The sequence below is a fragment of the Marmota monax genome, unplaced genomic scaffold, assembly GCF_021218885.2.
Source record: "Marmota monax isolate L192 unplaced genomic scaffold, Marmota_monax_Labrador192_F-V1.1 WCK01_AAM20220418_F8-fsc00056, whole genome shotgun sequence".
NCBI lineage: Eukaryota > Metazoa > Chordata > Mammalia > Rodentia > Sciuridae > Marmota > Marmota monax.
Window position 1 is genome coordinate 7,671,253 of NW_026695212.1, and position 21,470 is coordinate 7,692,722.

Sequence of the window (21,470 nt, forward strand, 5' to 3'; positions counted from 1 at the left end):
TAAGCAATTTGCATGAGAAAATCCAAATAGCCAATATGTAGAAACTGACTGACACTCAGTCCTTTTCATAGCTAGGAGAATGCAAATGTAAGCAATAATTAAGTCAATTTTCACTTTCCTGCTCTGCAAAAAATTAAAAAGAACAATATCCAATTATTCCTAGAGAGACTTTGAGTGGATCAGGCACCTTTATATATTGATATATTACTGGCAGAAGGGGGAATTGCTACAACTTTTCAGAAAATAATAACAGTAATATATTAATTAAAATATTTTTGGGCTAAATAATCTCTCTTTTTTAAGAGAGAGTGAGTGAGTGAGAGGGAGAGAGAGAGAGAGAGAATTTTAATATTTATTTTTTTAGTTTTCGGAGGACACAACATCTTTGTTTGTATGTGGTGCTGAGGATCGAACCCGGGCCACACGCATGCCAGGCACGCATGCCAGGCGAGCGCGCTACCACTTGAGCCACATCCCCAGCCCCAATAATCTCTCTTTTAAACATCCATCTTATGCATAAATATAATACAAATGTACGTATGTTCCTCTTTCCAATGGTGAATATAAAGATTACTGCAGCAATTTTATGTAAACATAAACTCATACACAAATATACAAAGAAAGGAAACTGGTTCAAGCCCTAGTATTTAAAAAAAAAGGCAAATTGTAGAGTAAATATAACCCAATTTTCAAAACAATAAAATCTATGTATGTATTTTAAATAGAGAAATGTGTAAGTTTAAAAGATTTCCATCCTTATGTAATTTCAAAGGTCTTATCTTTAACAGAAGCTACTGGCCATATAACTAATGATAATATCCTAAGGCAGTCACTATTTTACTTCAGAGAACTTTAGATGAAAAGACTTGATCTTAGAAGCAGTGACAAGAGGTGTGCAAGGCAGGTGGCAGATGGCACATTCTATCTGATGGGAAAGATACTTAGGTTCTAGGTAGACAAGAGTAGCAGGTAGCTGTTTCACAAGAACATGGCAGATAGAGATGTGTGCTAGTTGCAAAATCTGAGGTCAAAACAAACTAGTATGAAGGCAGGTGGTCAGCCCCAGAACTGAAATACTGTTGAGCTCAACAAAGCAGACATGCAGGCCAGGAAGAGGAGGTAATCAGAAATGGAGTATAAGCCACCATATATGGGCTTTACTTAAAGGTGAGCATTACTTAAAGTACAGTGTGAAGGGTACCTCCTAGCTTTGTACAACAAGGCAAGAATCCCATTAAAGTACTGAGATTTACCACCAACATTATTGACAAACCATCTTCCTGACAATCATCACCATCATCATCATCATCACCATCACCATCACTGTAACCACCAGTATAATAGCTGACATTATCACAATGATTTATGCTTTAAGGAATGCACTGATCCCAGAAACAACCAAATTAGGCACCCAGGGTAGTTATTACAATTACCATTAAAATGAAGAAATAAACACTGAGATCTGTTCATTGATTTGCCCACAATCTCAAGGGTAGCCACTGGCAGAATAGGCATATGAACTCTGAATGTCTTTAAAAACTATTCTGCTCCCACTACCCCAGCTTCTCACGTTAAGACTGAAGATCAATCCTGACATTGGGATTGGGATGAGGTTGGGGTCTGCTGAGCAATAAGCCAAACAGATCATTATGCCTGTTGTAATTCTTTCTTCTGCACTATATTTTCTTGATTTTCTCTGTTGTACAAATGTGTAAACACATTTTCCCTGTAAAGGTTTCCCTGCTGTGTTACATTCAGATTCAGCTTGTCCAGACGGATTGTTATTTTGTTGTAGAGATTATTTGTTTACTCAGAACATGTTACGGAAAGGATTTACGGCAGCTTACACAAACACAGATAATACAAAATAAAATTTAATAAAAAGTAAGGAAATGAGGAAATTAAATTAAAAGGAAAATGAATGAAGAAAACATCCAGCCAAGAGTGAGGTTAGTTCACAAAATACATAAAGTACCCGGTGAAGTTTTCTATGTTTGTTAGAGGAGGTAGACCACAAATTTGGCTCTTGACTTTTCAGCCATCAAGAAAAAGAGGGAAACATGATTCTCAGCACTTAAAATATATCATTATAAACCAACCAGCGGCTCAGGAGAAATACAAGTATTCTTGGTACTGAGATCAGAAAGATACATTTTCCTTTATTCCATATAGTGCTGATAATAGCAACCAGGTTTTTAAATTTTTAAAATAAGTATCTTACAATGTTGTCAGGCAGGATGCTAAGTGCTTTGAATGCATTATCTCGTTCAATTCCCACAACAATTCCATAGCATGAGTATTATTAGTATCACTTTTAGTATCACTTATATAAAATAAGGAAATCAAAATAAGAGATGTTAAGCAAGTCATTGAAGTAAGTGCAATTAGCAAGTACCTGATTTTGGATTCTAATACAATTCTTCTAACTCCAAAGCTGTACTTCTATCACAAGGCTATTTAGGAGTTACGTCTTGATTCAATTCCCAAGTATCACTGAATATCCAACAAAATCCCTCACTATCCAATGTAATATAACTCCACCACTTTCTCCCTGTCATGTAACTTTGCTTTCTTCATTGCATGACCTGTTCATTTGTTTACTAGTTTAATTATCTTTCTCCCAGTCAGCCTGGCACTGCTATGAACTGCAGTGATCCTGTTCCCTCCTTCACTGTTGAATCCCTAGTGTTATTTTTGGCCCAGCTCATCAGAGGCACTCCAGGCTCAATGCCTCTACTTATTTGTTCCTTACAGACGTTACTGATTCTTCAGCATCCATGACTTACATATACTAGTTACTTACCAGAAACATGTTTCTTCCTTTAACTTGGCTATTCTTCATAATTTATCTTTGTGTCGACTTGATTTTATTAATTTGATTTTGTAATTTAAAAAAGTATAGTTAAGATATGAATGGCACCTGATGGTCCCACATGAAGAATTTTTTATTCATTTGTACATAAATAGTGATTGCTGTTCTTTTAGCTTGCATCTAAAGAATTTGCCTAGTAGTGCATTCAATATAGATTTTACCATTTGCTGCCTAGTATTTCCTATTTAAAAACAGACCAATTTCAAAAAAGAGAGAAATCAACTTAATGTTTTAAAGTGTATGCACATACAACACACACACATACACACACACACACACAAACAAGGTACTTTGGTTAAACACCTCAATTCTAGCTTTTTGCACATGTAGGAAAAATAATCAAATTCTTAAACAATGCAGCTTTATGTGGTTGGCAGTGGGAGCATGAGATAATCTGGGGGTTCATGTGCACAGATACACAAGCACATATAAAACCCTAAGATAGTCAGAACAATCGATTAGATGACTCTAACGCTTGCAATTCAGGAAACTCAGGAGAAATGAGACAGCTAGCCCTGACTGTCCTGATGTATCCTCTGTGTTCTCTAAGTCCTGCAGACTCTGGAATATTTTTTAGCTAGTTATTGTTTTCAGAGAGGAGGGTTAATACTTCTCACAAACATTTATCTTTCTACAACCTTAGAAACCCTCTGTGAACATCTGGCCTATCCTTCAAAAGTGGGTTTATTTATTTCTTTGTTTATTTATTTGTCTTAGAATTTATCTTTTGCTAACTGTATTGCATCTGTTAAAAGACCAACTCATGAAAATGAAATAAATATCTTTCAAAGGCCATATTGAAAGATATTTAATGTTGATCATGGTCATGTCCTCTTTTTTTTTTCTGTCTCAAACTCAAATCATCCAAATATGGCAGATAAGAAAAGAAACAACTTGGGATATAAAGACTGGCTGAATTCAACTTTAATTCTTTAAAAAACAAAATTTGGAAAATGTAATTTGGGGAAATGCTTCCAGTATAAGATTCTGAGCAAATGTCCTTCATGAATAGACAATGATCAGTGGCTAAGCTGACAGCATATATTTGGGATTTCTGAAGTCATTCAGACTCAACGGAGATCCAACAGTGAGAAGAGGCAAATATATTTGAAGTCATTCATATTAAGAACATAAGAAAAGATTATTTTCTTTTGAATCAGCCAGAGAATGGTGGAAATAAACATTTCCTATTTTGTTCTCTCTCCTCAAGTGTTGGGTGATTGTTGTGACACTATTGTGACATGGCTTTTGTGTTATGCTCCTTGATTTAGTGTTTAATTTTGTACTGATAACTTTACTACCACTCTCCTTTAACCTGGATCTATGGCTTTTATTCTGTCACTTTATGTTTGGGCCACTTAATTTCTGACATCAACATCTTTCTCTCCAAACTCTGAGAATTCAATTGAAATCTGATTCTTCTCAAGAGAAAGGGAAGCGATCTGTGAATCGAGAAGATTTTTCATTCAGTTTCTACACTGGCATTGCCTTGGAGGTATTTATTTTAGGACTTGTGCCTTCACCTATTATGACTGATTTCCAAATTCTCTAGACGCCATCACTAGTTATGATAAAGAGGTAGAGTGATGGTCAGAATCCATTTTCTCAATCCCTGCCATGACCGCTACCCATCCTCCAGATTCCCAGAAGGTCCGGGGCGTCAAGAATACTGTAAGTAAAACACCACTGCACTCTGGAGAAAAGAGAGCAATAAGAAGTAAGAGAGTCGAGAAAGCTCTTCCAGCAAGATCCTAGAAAGAGTTTGACTCTGTTTACATCTAATTGTAATACGTTTATTTTTCCAGAGTGATTAGGCAGAAGATGATTGACTAATACCCATTCTTCTAATTTGCTAAAATCTTCATATTACTGGCCTTCCTTGATGGGCATTTTATAATGTTCAGACTTCCTTTCAATATTACCTGCTGTCTAAACTCACCCAAGAGGCTTTCTATCCTCTAGTGATCATGAGTTCCAGATCCTGGCCCAAGCTGCTCCTAGTTACAGCCTCAGTGATGTTATAAAGTTTCTTTGACTGGTACTTTGCAGATAAAATAGCAAGAACATTCTTCATTATGTGGTCAACATTTATTGAGTACTCACCATGTACTCTGCACTATGTTAAGGGTATTAGATTCATTTTATCCTTTAATTTCCACACTTGTGTGAGGTGGGTACTTTAATTCCCCCTGTTTTACAGAAAGTAAAACATAGTCAGAATAAGTGTCAATGTCACATAGAATGTAGGGGAGACACAGCAATCATGTGAGCCTGCACGTACTATACTATAGTCATTTTTAGCCACTTCCAATGTTTTCCCCAGGTATCATTGTCCTGGTAAGCTGATTGATTTCCTTGGTGTGGACAATATATTAACAATAACAATGCATCTACACAGCTAGAGCTCAGGCCACGGCACATGGTGTCAATTTCTCTGTGTTCTCTCCAGTTCTCTCCTTCAATCTGCAGATTTTCTCCTCCTTATTTGGTTCAAGTATCTAAGAATTGTCATGTTTCAAAGACTGTATTAAGTATAATGGAAAGTCTAGTATTTTCCCTTAGAAAGTCACAGACAGATCTCGAATTTTGTACCCCTTCAAGAAACAAATGAAAGGGTTAGGAAGCAGAACTTGATTGGCATAATAACCTAATATTTGAGATTCTTTCAGTGGTTAAGATTGCCGGAAGAATTTATGCGGTGAAGTGCCCACATTTCCATTGTTCCTTCTCTGGGCTGATTCTCTCTCCTCTTCCTCCACAGTGATAGTCTACATGCCATTCTCTTTCTTCCTCCAAGCCTCTATTCTCTCATGCACTCACATAGCATTACCTGTAACATCTAGGTCTGTGGGTACTTCCCAGATCTAGAGCTTTGGTCCTGACCTGTCTGAGCTCTAGGCTCACATTCTAAGTGCTGACTGGCACTGTAGGTTTCCTAACTTCACCCAGGGAGAGAAACTTCCACTAGATTTTTAGCTCCTATATTTCCCTGAAACAAGATTAAAGAACAAATTGTTCCTACCTGAGTCACAGGAATCACGTGGAGAGAACTAAAGCATTTTTCTTCATGGTGCCAACTCCATCACACAAAGGCAGTACCAGAAAGTCCAGTATAATTATTCATTAGCAGTTAGACTTGATGATAAAATATTGTGTAGTAACAAAATAGTATGCCTGACTTATAGGTATTTATGATTAGAGAGAAACAGAGAAAGGAGGAATGAAGGAGAGATAAAGGGACAAAGTCACTCACAGAGGGAACACAACACTAGTTCTTAACTGGAAAGCCAAAATGCCATTTTGGAAAAAGAACTGCCAGCTCTCAGTAAATACTTGCTCAAAAATAGAAAAATACTCTTTGTTTATCTGCAGCTTCTATTTTTGTGACATTATCATGGAGATTTTGTATTAAGAAGGATTTTCCAGGTTTCAGCATAAAAAGGAACAGCACTTTCCATCTTCTTCAAAGAAAAAAAAAATCCTGAAATAGAACATTTTATATTTTCTGAACAGAACACTCTCTTTTCTTTCCCCTTTTGGTACTGCTTACTTCTTTGGTTGCTTCCCTTGCAGAAGATTGAATATCTATGGAATATACACAGTTTACTCAAGGGGAAAAAATTAGGTCCTGTAGTGTATTATATAGAGGGAGCAGAGTTCATAAAGAAATTATCTTTCCCTGAGATAAACTCATCAAATTATCTTAATAATAGTATTTAGATAGTTGCTATAAAAAGAATATTGTATTTGATATAGCCAACATTTATTTTTCTCTCTAAATTTTAGCTTCCTGAAATCAAAGAATCTGTTGAGAAAATAAGTCAATACATAAAACTAAAATCTACTATATAATGGAATTTTTAGCAGTTGTTAAAAATGATGTTGTATAAAGATAGTCAATGACTTGGAAAAATGTCTATAATATAAAATAAGTTTAAAAATAACAAAACTTCAGTACACAGATTCCAAACTTCTTTAAAAATTGTGTATGCTCACACATAGAAGAATTTATATATAAGTATATACATATATATATTCTTATATATGTAACATTAGTTATCTCATTTTGGTTATCTAATAGTTAAGGATTATTTTTATTTCCTCTCTTTCCTTCTCTATATTTTCCAATTTATCTAAAACTTTACAAGGATTCGTGACTTTTGAAATCAGAATAAAAACCTTACTAAATTAGTCTCTGTTCTCAAGTAAATTCAATATACCTAGAAAGCAGGGCTTATCTTTAGTATGATGATCAATGAAACCAGCTCTCTTAAGACTTCAATCATCCTAATATTGAGTCTATATGATCCAAAACAAGCAGATGTACTGAGTGGCCCATTGTGGACACAGCACATTGACATTGCCAAAGCTTGGCCTCTAGCATTTCCAGAATGTATTCCAGATCCTCCTTACTGCTTTAAAAGCTAGAAATGGAGAAAAGCAACAGATGGTGACAGTTATGACTGTCAGGATGCCAAGCTCAAGAATGGAATTTCTACTTACAGATTATTTTGCAAGGAAATAGTATTATCTGGGAAAATCTAAGCACTAAGCTTTCCCAAATGCAAAAGTTTGGGACAAAAATGAAGGTGGTTATGTAAGATCTTATAATTTAATAGGAAGCATTTCAATTAGGTTAAGAAAAGAGAACAAGTTTGACCAAAATTCTGAAGTAAATTAGAGAATTTCTGTTTCTAGATATTTTTAAAACTAAAATTTAACTTGACTCTGTAGTTCATTTTTTATAATCTTTGGAATGATTGTTGTGAATACTTTTAGTCAAGTCCAATAATTTTGAATACTGAGAATAAATTAAGCAATCATCAAATATTCATTGACTATTTTGTATCCACTACTAAAAGGTTATAGTTAGATAGGAAAATTTATTTTTTCATGAAATTTCGACTCCATGTAGGCATAGAAAGTGTAAAATAAGCCCATATTTTGATAGGTGATTAAGCACTAAATTTCCTTGCTAGAATGTGCCATTTATTTAGTTAGAGGCTTTTTAATTGTGTTCCCTTGAGCATTCATTCATTCATTCATTCAATTCGATACACGGTTATTGAATCTCTGATATAGGTGAGGTATTATAATAGACACTTGGGATACAGCAGGGACCAAATAGAAAAATCCTAGACTTTTGGAACCTAGATTATGGTTAAGGACAAACAGATATAAAAAATAGTAGCAAGAAGGTCAAAGTGCTATGAGGAAAAATAAAGCAGGAAGGAAGGCATAAATGTCTTTGGAAACTTTTCTTTTAAATAAAATGTCACTCTGGCTAAGGTGTAAGACAGCTCCTTCCTTCTTTCAGTGATTCATTATGTTCCCAATGTTTATTTTTTGTTTTCACATTTCTACTTGAGAAATTTATTCCTGAAAATTATCCAAAATCTTTGTTCTAAAAAAAGTAATAAAATGAAGAAAGAGGTAAAAAAAATCATTGTAGGTTAAGAGAAACAACAAAGAAATGCAATTTTAAAAATCACTCATAATCTCCATGTCCAGAAGCATTTTGCTATTTGACATTTATCTGTTCATATAAAAATGTTTATTTAACCTCCAATATGTACAAAAGATAAGATTTGTAGAAAGTGCATTCTAGGCAAGAGAATATCAAAAACAAATTTCCTGATCCAGAGATGGATTTGCAACTGGAGGCAGAGAGAAGGCCAGAACAGTTCTCCTGGAATCAAGAAGGGGCAGAGTGGTAGGGATGAGCTCAGAGACATAGAATGGACAGATGGTGACCAATGCTTCCCAAACTTCTCAAACCCTGGGAATCCTCCAGGATACTTTCTGAATATCCAGATTCCTAGAATCCATCCCCAAATTATGGAATCTCCTAGACAAGGGTTCTTGGAAGCTTTGATTCCAGGTGATACAGGATATAGGCCATGGTACCATGGCAAGATGCTTGAATTGTATTTTTATGACAATAGGAAAGTAGTTGTATATGTGTGTGTGTGTTGTGTGTGTTGTGTTGTGTGTATGTGTGTGATGATCTGATTTAAGTTTTCTGTGGTTATTCTGAAAAAAATTGGAACAAGTTTGTACACAATAACTAGTTAGAAGGAAAGGTAAAAGCTAAAATGAAGAAATGAAGATAGCCATTTTGTTATTGTCATAGACTTGCTTGTAACAAATAATACTTCATTCTTAAAACAGTGCTAAGGGAAATGCAAATATATTGTGCTTAGCACAAAAAAGTGTTACTGGTTAATAGAATGTTGTTTTTTTTTTGTCAAATAGCTATCTAATTGTGCCAATATCATGTGATTAATAATCTTCTCCACTCTCTTGTGATGCCTCCCTGTCATTCTTTTATTTCTTATAAGGACTCACTAAGTTGCTTAGCGCCTCACTTTTGCTGAGGCTGGCTTTGAACTTATGATCCTCTTGTCTCAGCTTCCCAAGCCACTGGAATTATAGGCCTGCACCACTGTGCCTGGCTCTCTGAGGTTTTTTTAATATTCCTTCATGGAACTTGAGACCAAGTGCCCTGGGACTGACTTGAAAGACATCTCAATCATACTTCACAATATAATAGACTTGTGTCTTTCATCAACGTAGTATTTTGACCACTGACTCTAACACAGGCTAATTCAACAATTTCCAAAAACCTGCATTTGAAAAACATACTTTCTACACTAAAATATAGTCTTTCTCATTGGCAAAAAGTCTGGGTTTTAAGACATAACCCAGGCACCCATGCCAGAGTGAATTTACAGTCTGTTTGAGTGTTAAAGAGATTAGAGTATGACCTTTGTCATCCATTTTGCACAGGAACATTTCCTGAGATAGTGTTAAGTCCTTATATCCTCATTGTCTCTTGAAGGGGCTATTGTATCTGAAGGAAAACAGAAGTCCATGTCCCCTGCTTTTGCACACACTGAACTGCCCTCCAGTGTCTACTCTACTTCTGCTGGTTAATAGGATCTCATTTTTCATACGAGTAATCTCCCCTCCTATGCATGACTTGGAAGTTTTTAGAGTGAACTCTGTGGTTTAGGTTTGAAGTAATTAGTCCTATTTTATCACCTGACCACAAATTCTTAAGGGACAAAGTGTGTACATAAATTGCTCTGGTCACAGGGAAGCCCAGGATATTATTGACAGCTGTGTGATGCTCCTTCCAAAATTCATGTTGTGACAAAGAGAAAAGAGCCATCTGAGAATGAATTCATCCAGAGAAAGCAGAGTTGGAAAGTTAATCCTGTTCCCATTACTTGAGCCCTTGCTAGAACCATATCTAAATTTACATGTCATACAAAAGTGTTGGTACTGTAGCCATTAAATTCTCTCTAGTTTATGTTGGTATTTTCGTCACTTGTAACAAAGTCTTAATAACTAAAGCACTTTCCTAGACAGGGCTATGAATTCCAGTGCTAAGTGCATAAATTCAGCTCATTTCTTAGGACACTCACTATGCAAATATAAAACTATAATTAAACCAATTTGTCTAGTGAAAAAATGTCCAGCAATTATTTATCTATATCACACAACAGAATAGATGCTACAAAGTTTATTTTCCTGTGGCAAGACAATGAGAAGCCTTGACTTTCAAAGCCTTTCCGATCATACCTACAGATGACGTTTTTATAAGACGAATCCTATAAACTGGTCATAACAGAATCAAGCTGAGAGGAGGCTCAAAATGAATCTAGGGTATATTTGAAATCCTTTCATCCAGAGCTTTTGTTTTGAAAAGTTTTCTAAGTCAAATATTTAGTAAAAGTATTTGCAAGAATAGTTTGTGTTTAAAAAAAACAATACACAATAGAATACCTGTCTGGGAGCTGGTTTGGGTCAGTGAGCAGAACAAAAAGCCACAGGATTCTAGGTCTCACAGACAGGCTCCGCTTCTGGAAACTCCCCTTGCTTCTTTTGTGCTTAGAGAATAGCCATGTATCCTCTCCTCCCTTTCTGTTCTCTTCCCTGCCCAGTGGCCTTTCTTTTCCCTTTCCTTTCCTCCTCTCCTCTTCATTTTCTTCCTTCTCCTCTGCCTTCTTCATCTTCTTTTTATTTCCTTTATTTTCCGTCCTTTGAATCCATCCTGTGTAGTAAGCCATAATCTCCCTACCTCTGTCCCTGTTCACTGATCCTAAACATCTCCCATTATATTCCCAAACCTGATTAGCACCCAATTTTCTCAGATTTTGGTCAGGCTAGAACATTTTTCACTCAATAACCTATGCTGAAATGGAAAGGCCTCTAGTTGCCTCCAACCATTTTCATGCGTACCCTTCCTCCTTCCTGGTGTGTGGCTTTGGGGCCTGACAATGCCCTAAGCATCTACTGATAAGAGCTATAAAATTACCAGCATGCATTTGGCCAAAGCCACTTCTCCCCTCTGACCTCAATATTGACCTTCAGACCATTCATTTTCCCTCTAAATTAGTCGTCACACAGAAATCCTAATCACAGCTTCTTAATTGAGTTTCTGGAACATCACTAGCATTCTTTGGGGGTAAACATTCTCATTTGTGTTGTCCTTTTCATGGAACAAAAAAAAATACTACAGATATTCCTGATTACAAAAGAAAGACGAAAAAGGAAAAAACAATCATTTGTGGCCAAATCTCTTGTGAAATGCTTTGTGGCAGCAATTAGGAATCCAGAAAGGAGAAGGGACACATGTCCTTGTTAAATTTATCATTCTAAGAACCCATTTGCCAGTGATATCAGAAACAAGAGGGAGGGAAAGAAATATTAGAAGGAAGAAAATGTGATCTCTTTTTCTGAGCTGGGAAGTCTTAGAAATTATTACACAGCACATTTGGAGGTTGGGGATAGTTTTTTACTCTGTCTAGGCAAAAACCAGTAATTTCCCCATTCAAAAAGCTGATATTCATTAACACGGTTCATTTTGGCATAAATTAAGCCACAAAAGAATTTTTTAGTACCACTGCAATATTCCCCCAAGTGATAAGGTTCGCATTCGTATGTGTATGTTTTAAATACATGTATACCCTCTACATACAAACACACATCAATTATTCCGTTGAAGTCAGAAAGCTGCCTCAGAATATATCCCTTGCATCTTCCACATTCCATTCCTAAATTGCTTTTCTAGACAGAATGGCCCTTCAAACCAGCTGATATTTAATTGCATGTCATCGTATTGCTTTCTCAGGGAGCTGAACATTATTGATTTATTTAAAAAATAACTCCACCTCTGGTTTTCCTAGTAAAGCACCATATGCCTAAGTAATGTAAGTGGATTACAGGAAATAGCACTAGCGATTATTTTTGCAAGCTACCAAAGCCACAGCATGGTTAGAAGTTAGATCAAGAGACATTAGGTGAGACTAATGCATCCAAATCACCTATTGCATCTGTGTAATCATCACTCAAAAGAAAAAGTACAGCTTCTTCATGAATCTCCAAACCACAAATAGGCTAAAAGTGAAATGACCTGCCAGAATTCTTCATTGGTGCCTTTTATTGTCCATAATATTAAATTAATGAGACAGTACATGATATTACAAGATAGAACAAACCTTTGAACTGTAATTCGCAGTGACTCTAAGAGTTGATGACTATGGGTATCTGATGGTCACTAGAGGAAATATCTCCCATGGGCCCTATCATTAACACTGGCATATCCAGGTACAGAGACATCATTAACATCATTTATCTTCACTGAATAGACAGTGACTTTCACCTTCAGAACATCTGCTACTCATGAAATATAAAATACATGTTCAAGTTTTCAGGAGGCCAGACAACCCACGTGTTCTGTCTTAACAAAGATTTCATCTCATGTTTCAATTTATGATTGTTTGTATTATTTTTAATGATTGACATTTCCCACAGACATTTCTCAAGCAAAACCGAGGCTCTTTGGCACTTGTCTTTATTTTCAGATACCCCAAGGGAAAACTGTATCAAATAAATATTCAATATTTCTTAGTGGCAAACATAAGAGAATGGATCTTTGATACTAAGTGTATTATATTATCTGTAGTAGATAGAAAATAAAGAAAAAAGGAGCATGTTAAATTGAATTACATTTGGTACATAGAAAGGTTGCCAAAATGCAAGCAGAGTTTCTTGAACTTATCTGTACCTCAAAAGTCAACTCATTATTATATTTTTAGACAGAAATGCAACAATTATTTAGAAGATCTTCTGTAACTATTTTATTTTTATAATACATATGGGGTACAATGTGATTTTTTTTTGGAGGGGTACTGGGTGTTGAACTCAGGGACACTCAACTACTGAGCCATATAACACCAGCCCTATTTTGTATTTTATTTAGAGACAGGGTCTCACTGAGTTGCCTAGTGCCTTGTTTTGTGCTGAGGCTGGTTTTGAACTCGACCCTCCTGCCTCAGCCACCCCAGCTGCTGGGATTACAGGTATGTGTCACTGTACCCGGCACAATGTGATATTTCAATTCATGTATATATTGCATAATGATCAGCTGCTATGTAGTTTTTATATGAACATTCCTGTTATGATTTTAAACTTGAGAGAGATTATTGTCCATACAGGTGTCAACCATAGCATGTATTTGAACTGTTAGACCTCTACAAATTGGGAATTTCTGACCTGGGCTATGGAAATACATAAGAAATGAGATCTTTGCATCACCTAATATAGGCTATGTTTGCACAGTGATATTAAGAATATTATCTATCATTTATTCCTAAATCAGAAACCTGTCCTCCTTTTATAACACATTCTTCCTTTCATTCATTTATTATGAGTTGAGTCAAAAGACTTAAAGAATCTTCAATAAGTACTATTTATTACATGGACTGAGACTAATGCCTGTCATTTCAGAACATATTTTACAGAAGCAAGAGGTTCAATATAGGATGTGATCTGCTGTAACTGTAAAGCCTCTTTAAAGTAATTTTTAATCCAAATATGTATTAGGCTCCTACTATGCACCATTCATTGTGCTAAGAGCCGAGGATACAGACAAGTTTTCTCTAATTTCATGGGAGGAAGAAAACAGACAACAATCAAGTAACAAAAAGGGAGTTTCAGAGAGTGAGAAGTGCTATGGTCAATAACCATTGAGATCCAATGGTAAGTATTTACAATAATATTTTTTTTCTTCCAGTATCCACCACAAGGGAAAGCAACAACATCAACATCAACATCAGTTAAGCCTGATGCCGCTGGGATTGGAAGACTTGGATACTCACCACCACAATTACATTTGCTGCTGGAATTGGCAGATTTTCCACTTCAAGATCGTGACCAGCCATGGCCAACAGATTGAGAGATGGGTCATACGCAGGTCTAGGAAAGGCTGAATTAACAATGTGGTGGCGTTTACCTATGTGAGTCTCAGAAGAGGAAGGGTAGCTATGTTTATATATCTTTTGTGGAGTTATATCCAGGCTCTTCTCAATATCTTGTGAACGGTGATAAATGAATACCGGCTTCCCACTCTTCTTCTGATGAATTGCCCAAAAGTGATCATTGTTTCCTGAAAAACACCCTAAAGGATGAAAGAAGTGAAAAGAAAATTAAAAATCCTATTCAGTAAGATAGGTAGAATTATTCAATAAAGAAAATTATCTTTTCTTGAGCGGCTTGAAGACTTATAAAGGTCAATTAGTTCCCCATTCTGCCTTCAAAGCTTCATCATCACCCCAAAATAGAGCACCCTTGGTGCTATGGTGACATCTCAGACAATTTAGGTGGACAGAAGTGGGTGTAGTTTAAAAGAGTTCTATTTATCAGATATTCTAATACCCCTTTTTAGCAAGGCATTTCCTTTTTTGAAAACCTAATCCTGCAGTTCTAATACTCTGTTGGGCTCTATTCCTGGATATCCCATCAGCTCCTCAAATGATAAATGTTTATTTAAGCTTTCCCTCCTTCAATTATTAACATTTTATGCAATCTTTATTTCATACTTACTCTATTTTTCTAGTGTTATAGTTCTGGTGTTGTACTTATGTATAGTTATTAATGCTTGTATAATATTTTAAGTTCACCAAGTTCAGAAATCTAAATATACTCATGGTAGCAACTTCTAGTAATCGGATACCATCCATTGTTCACATTCTTTTTTTAAGAAAATGTTTTTTTTTTTTTTGTAGCTGTAGAGGAACAGCATGCCTTTGTTTTATTTGTTTATTTTCATGTGGTGCTAAGGATCAAAACCATTGCCTCATGCATGCTAGGCAAATGATCTGCCACTAGGCTACAGCCCCCTATTGTTCACCTTCTTATTTAGGACTATGTCAATTCAGCTAAAGAATACAATTATCAGCCTTCTTTGCAACTAAGTTTTGCTGTTTGATCAAGATGTGACCTTTGGGGCGTGATTAAATATGATATGAAGAGAGATGTGATGTGGCCCTGCTTTCTACCTTTCCCCTTTTGTGCTTAGGCTTAAATGCATATGGTATAGGAGGAGTATGAAGTAGATGTGTTCAAGATGGAAGAACCGTAAGACAAAGGATCCTGGACTCTGATGAAAGTGGAGCTATCACACTAACCCCCAGATTTTATGTGGAAAAAGACAATTTTCTACATTGCTTCAGTTGATGTTATTTTTAACTATCTTCTAGTTACAACAATTTAACTGTACACTAACCAATTCATTCATCTTTATTTCTTCTGCTAGATAAATATCTACTGATTCAAACAAATGTTTATTCTGTTAGTCATTAATCGTGGGAAGAAAAAAATAATACATATGAATGAAAAAGAATATCATTAGATCAAATGACAATTAGGAAACACAAGATCTTCTGTGTCACATAATAAGCAGAGTGAACAGATCACAATGTAGTAAAGCCACATATATAGTACCTAGCAAACTTAGGTATTCCAGATTTTCCCTTGGCATGCCCAGGGCAACAAGGACTTCTGCAAATACTGTCCTTAGAAAATTACTTATCTCTTTTTACAAGATTTATTTCTGAATCCTTGTCATCTTATCTTCCCAAATCTCTCAGGGATCTGTAAGCCTTTTTGTTGCAAACTCAACTATTAACAAACCCAGTTTCAACAGCACTATCATTGTAGACATGGTTCTTACACTGTTGAACATTACACCTTCCTCTTTGCTACAAAAGCCTATTTCTGGGGTGAGAAACCCAAGTTTATCCAAGCATAAAATATGCCTTTCCCACAAGAAGGAATAAATTTTAAATGAAGAGTCTTAGAAAAGTTAAAGTAGTTAAAAATAGCATGTCCATTCTATTTCTCAACTCCAAGGCAACCACTTTGTTGTAGCTCTCCACAACAATAATGGACTCTATTTCTCAGAGAGGAGAGAGGAAATTGCCCACCTTTCAGAACTGTAGAAACTCATCTAGGACACTACAATATCATTTAGCAAATTACTTTCAGTTAAGACCTAATGAAAGTTCATGTGCATTCTACATTTTAGCACCATTCTCTATTAATAAGATAATGATAAGAATAACAACACTGAGGTATCCTGTTCTGAATTTTATAAATTCATAAATATTTATAAAGTGTTCTTCATGACAGTTTCATTTTCAAATCATTTTTTATTTCATTCAAAAAAGCCAAATTTACAGTTATTTCAAGGCTGTCACTTTCTAACCATTATCTTTGATAAATTGTGGTAGCTTGGTGGCTTGGTTTAAAAATGTTATAGTATATTTGGCATGCTCAGAAGGGAAGACATGATGATTATTTCCCATTAGTGTATCAGAATCTACATGAAGTGTAATCGAGATTAGGATGATTTAAAGGCTATTGGTACCAGAAGATGATTCTCAAACTTACTTTTCTATCATAGAGAAAAGCACTTGTGCTAAGAAAATAGCCTATTTTATCTCCCTAAGTGAAAGTTGAGGCATATTGGTGAGACAGAATGTCTAAAAATGCTAAAAATATATGCTGGTCACATAAGACCTGATGGCGGGCAAAAGTTATAAAAACTGGCAATTCCTCTACTCTGGATTCACCAAAAATATTAAATAAAAAAGAAAGAATCAACTGAGATGATGAGAGAGAGCAGATCTCTGAGATATGGAGAAATAAATGAGGAACTGAGTAAATGGCATAATTATCTTCAATCTTTCTTTTTATGTATCAATCACAGCAGCCTTTTCAGAGACACTTTATTTAAATAGAATAGGTGAGTTCATGAAACACAGGTACCTTGTGCTAAAATTGGCCTGCAAGGAAAGAGAAAAATTCTAATTTGAAGTGCAGATTAAACATAATTAAGATTTCTCAGGCTTAGCCAGTCACAGTGGCTCATGCCTGTGATCCCAGTGTCTCAGCAGGCTGAGGCAGGAGAATCATGAGTTCAAAGCCAGCCTCAGTAATTAATGAGGCTCTGCCTCAAGATAAATAATATAAAAGGCCTAGAGATGTGACGCGTAGTCAAGCACCACTGGGTTCAATCCTTGGTACCAAAAAAAAAAAAAAATTCCCCCAGACTTATCTAGTTGTCTGTATGAAGGGGCTCAGTTAGTCCAGCTTGTCCTTAACTAATGAGTACCAATTGGAAGTATAATGTTAGGTATCTTACCACAGTCATTAGGTATGACAAAAAAGTTGAAAGTGTTGTCTTTAGAACTCCTTTCACCATAAACACCTGAGATATGAAGATATAGTTTCCTAGACCCTAACTTAGAATTACTATAGCATAATATAATACATGTAGCCTAAGAAACTGAATTATAATAGAATTATTCTCATACTCTAACTCTGAAGTTTGTGGATCACTGAGCTAGTGTCTGGAATAGGTTTGTCTTTTCTATCCTCAAATGCTATCTCTGTCACCTCCTTCAACATTATAAATATGCTGAAGTAAACATTTTAGAAATGTTAAAAATAAGATACCTATTAAATAGCATCACGGAGATGTTGATCTAGAAGTTAGAGAAATAAGTTTGTAGTGTATGGTGACATAAAAAGAGAATGAGGAAAAAGAATGAAAGGAATGAAGAGGGACTGAAATAGGGAGGGAGAGGAATAGGGAAAGAGGGAGAAAGAAAGAGAAAGAGAAGGAGAGACAAAGACTTGTGAGTTATCAACTGCAGAGAAAATTTAAAGCCAAGGGGCTGTTGAAAGAGAAAAGGACATAGGACAGAGTACTGCAGAATTTCAATAGAGTCAGGGATGGGATGAAAAGGAGCCTGTAAAGATAACTGAGTAAGAAATGGTAGTAGAGAAGAGGAAAATCAGAAAAGGTTGGTTTATGGAAGCTTAAAAAAGAAAAGTTTTAGAATTTAGGTATTATAGAGTCTTAGAAAAACCAAACAATCACTTTCATAGCAACGTCTCTAGAAACTAGAATAAAAACGGAACTTCTGTGTGTTTCTGTGGAAGACAAGTTCCATTAAAGACACATTCATAAACTGAAAATAATTAAAAGCACTTTAAGAGACTATTGCTATGAGAGACAGTCAGAAGATGGAAGAAGATTTTCACTCAAGAAAGAATACAAAGAGTAAAAACAAGAGGACTTTAAAAGAAATTGATTTCAAATGTCCAGAGAGATAAACGAAGAAAATAAGAATGAGGAACCTAAGGAAAATAAAATAGGTATGTTTTAATCCAAGTGGAAATTATAGAAATGAAAATATACTTTTCATTCATATTTCCTGGGGAATCTCAAAGTACAACTTAAACAGTAGACCAGATACCACTGAACGGTGAATTCGTAAATTGGAATTTTTTAGGTACTCATCTAGAAAGGAGTGTTTAGAAATTAAAAGATGAAAATATAAAAAGAAGGCAAGAGATTGTGGTAGATTGATTTATAGGATGGCACTCTGTGATCCACAATTACTGATATTCACACTATTTTAATCCCTTCCTTTTAAGAATGGGCTTGATCTTGCAACCAACAGATATGGCCAAGGTGATGAAATAATATTTCTGTGATTAAGTTTAAAAATATATAATTTTTGTGCTGTTAGAAGACTGTCTTGATAATGCAAGCTTCCATGTTGAAGGGGTTCATATGAAGGAGGAGGCCTCTGGCCAAAAGCCAGTGAGGAACTAAGGCCTCAGTTCAACAACTCTTTTGTAACTAGATCTGCCAATGATCACATAAATAAACTCAGTGGCAAATCTTTTCCATGGTGTCTTCCTCTCAATTGTCCTGGCCAAGACCTTAACTTAAGTTTTGTGGGACATTTTGAAGCAGAAGACCTAATAGAGCCATGCTCAGATATATAACTCACAGAAACATAGATAATAAATATGTGATCTGTATTTCTGGGTAGTTTGTCATGCAGCAACAAAAGAGTGAGGCAAAGATTGAGAGATATTGAGGATAATATGAGAAGTTCCAAAATACCTTTCATAACACTTAAAAGACAAAACATTAGAGAAATGAGACATTTTATAAGATATAATGAGGATTATGACAAGATAAAATTTATTTTTCTGAAAGATTACCATGATTATCCAAGAAAACAGTTTGGAAGGAAACAATAAAGGTATCAACTTGGGTGATAGCATAAGAGTCAAGACCAGATAGTAATAGAGGTATGGAGAAGAGATGAGTTCCAGAATTATTAAGAAATGGAATTGATTCTCCCTCCACCAAAACACAAAACAAAATCAATTAAGTGATTGAGTTTATGTTGTGGGAAAGATCTGGCAGTGGAGATTTAAGAGTAACTCTAAGCTGGCACAGTGGCACATGTCTGTAATCCCAGTGGCTCAGGAACCTGAGACAGAAGGATCACAAGTTCAATACGAAGAGCAAAAACAAGAGGGCTTTAAAATAACTCGATTTTAAATGTCCAGAAAGATAAAGGAAGAAAATAAGAATGAGGAACCTAAGGAAAATAAAATAGATATGTTTAATCCAAGTGCCTCAGCAACTTAGCGAGGCACTAAGCAACTCAGTAAGACCTGGTCTCTAAATAAAATACAAAATAGGGCTGGGGATGTGGCTCAGTGGTTGAGTGCCCCTGAGTTCAATTCCTGGTACCCCCCACCACCAAAAAAAGAAAAAAGAGGAGAGAGAGTACCTCTATTTCTATTGGGCAAAGAAATATATGAAGGTACCTTTCATTTAGGTACAGAACTGTGAGTTTGTGGTGCTTACACTATAGAGAAGCAGAAATGTCTGAAGAACAATTATAATTATGTATAACTCAGGAGAAAGCTCTGGACTAAAAATACATACTTCGAAACCATAAGCATATAGATGGAAAAATGAATGTGTGATTGCCTAGGGAGACTTGATGAGTGAGAAGAACAGAGAGTATAATTGATATCCAGAGAAGCCCATATTTAAGGAACAATCATAGGAAGAGGATGAAGAACCAGAGATTGTGGAAGTACTGAAGGCATGGGAAGAATATAATAAGGAGTCTAATCAGCAGCATCCAGTGTTACGGAGAGTCTGAGAGCTCAAGCAAAATAACCATGAACATTGACCTAAAATTCATGAATGGATAATTGAACCTTAGTGAGACTTGGCAACCTGTTTCAAAATAATAATAATAATAATAATAATAATAAGCTGGGGAGGTGGCTCAGTGGTAGGTATCCCTGGGTTCAATCCCTAGTACCAAAAATAAAGAGTCATGGAAGAGTCCATATTTAATGGAGCAAACACACTTGGCCTGCTTACAATGAACAGAACTAAAAAAAAAACTTGGACAAAAATGCATAAAACAGCCATTTGAGGAGAAAGGAAAGGAAAATAGTACCAAGGGGGAACTAGAGGTTGAGGAGGGACAGAATGCAAAGTTTCACAGCACCAGCAGGAAATTTTCCATCTACATGTCCCCATCTACCTCTGGTATTCTCTAGAAAACTCATAGTAGACACCAGGGTACAGACAAAGAAAACTTCAGAAGAAATGTTCTATCTCTAGAAAAAACATTCCCCCCCCCCAAAAAAAAGGGTATTCATGATACTAAGAGATTACATCAATCTTTCCCATCTTCCAGCTCTTTTCTCCATTTTCCATGCTCCACCTCAATTAAGAGGCTCCTCACAGAGTCATTCCTTGCTGAAAGATAAAAGGGCAGAGAGCATGGAGGTGGGGCGCAAACTTACTTACAAACATACTCTTGAGATAGCCAAACCACTCCTGAGATAATGGCATCAATCCATCCAGGAGGGTAAAAGCCTTCATGACATCTTAAAGGCCCTGTCTCTCAACACTGTTCATTGGGGTTTAAGTTTCCAACACAAGAATCTTGGGGGACACATTCAAACCATAGTAGAGGCTAATATCCAGAATATATAAGGAGCTTACACAACTCAATAGCAAGAAAACAACCTGATTAAAACACGGGCAAAACACCTAAACAGACATTTTTGTAAAGAAGGCATATAGGTACATGAGAACCCACTCCACATCACTAATCATTGGAGGAATGCAAATTAAACCTATAATATCACTTTACACCTAAAAGCCACAAGAGAAAGGAGTCAGATTACATATAGGGGAAAACCAATTAGGATAATGACAGATTTTCAACACAGACCCTGAAAGCTAGAAGATCCTGAAACAACATATATCAAGCTCTGAAAGATAATAGATGCCAACCAAGAATCTTGTATCCAGTAAAATTAAGCTTTAGATTTGAAGATGAAATAAAAACCGTACACAATAAACAAAAGTTAAAAGAATTTATAGCTAGAAAACTGGCACTAC

At 35.8% G+C, this 21,470-nt stretch overlaps 1 protein-coding gene across 1 annotated transcript in view; it reads right to left on the reverse strand.

Annotated features, from left to right (window-relative positions):
- Ptprr (protein tyrosine phosphatase receptor type R) overlaps positions 1-21,470 on the reverse strand; it is a 264,907-nt gene that overhangs the window by 224,997 nt on the left and 18,440 nt on the right. Inside the window, exon 2 of the mRNA XM_058574639.1 lies at positions 14,041-14,339. Coding sequence (XP_058430622.1) covers positions 14,041-14,339 — 299 coding nt within the window. The remainder of the gene's footprint in view (positions 1-14,040; positions 14,340-21,470) is intronic.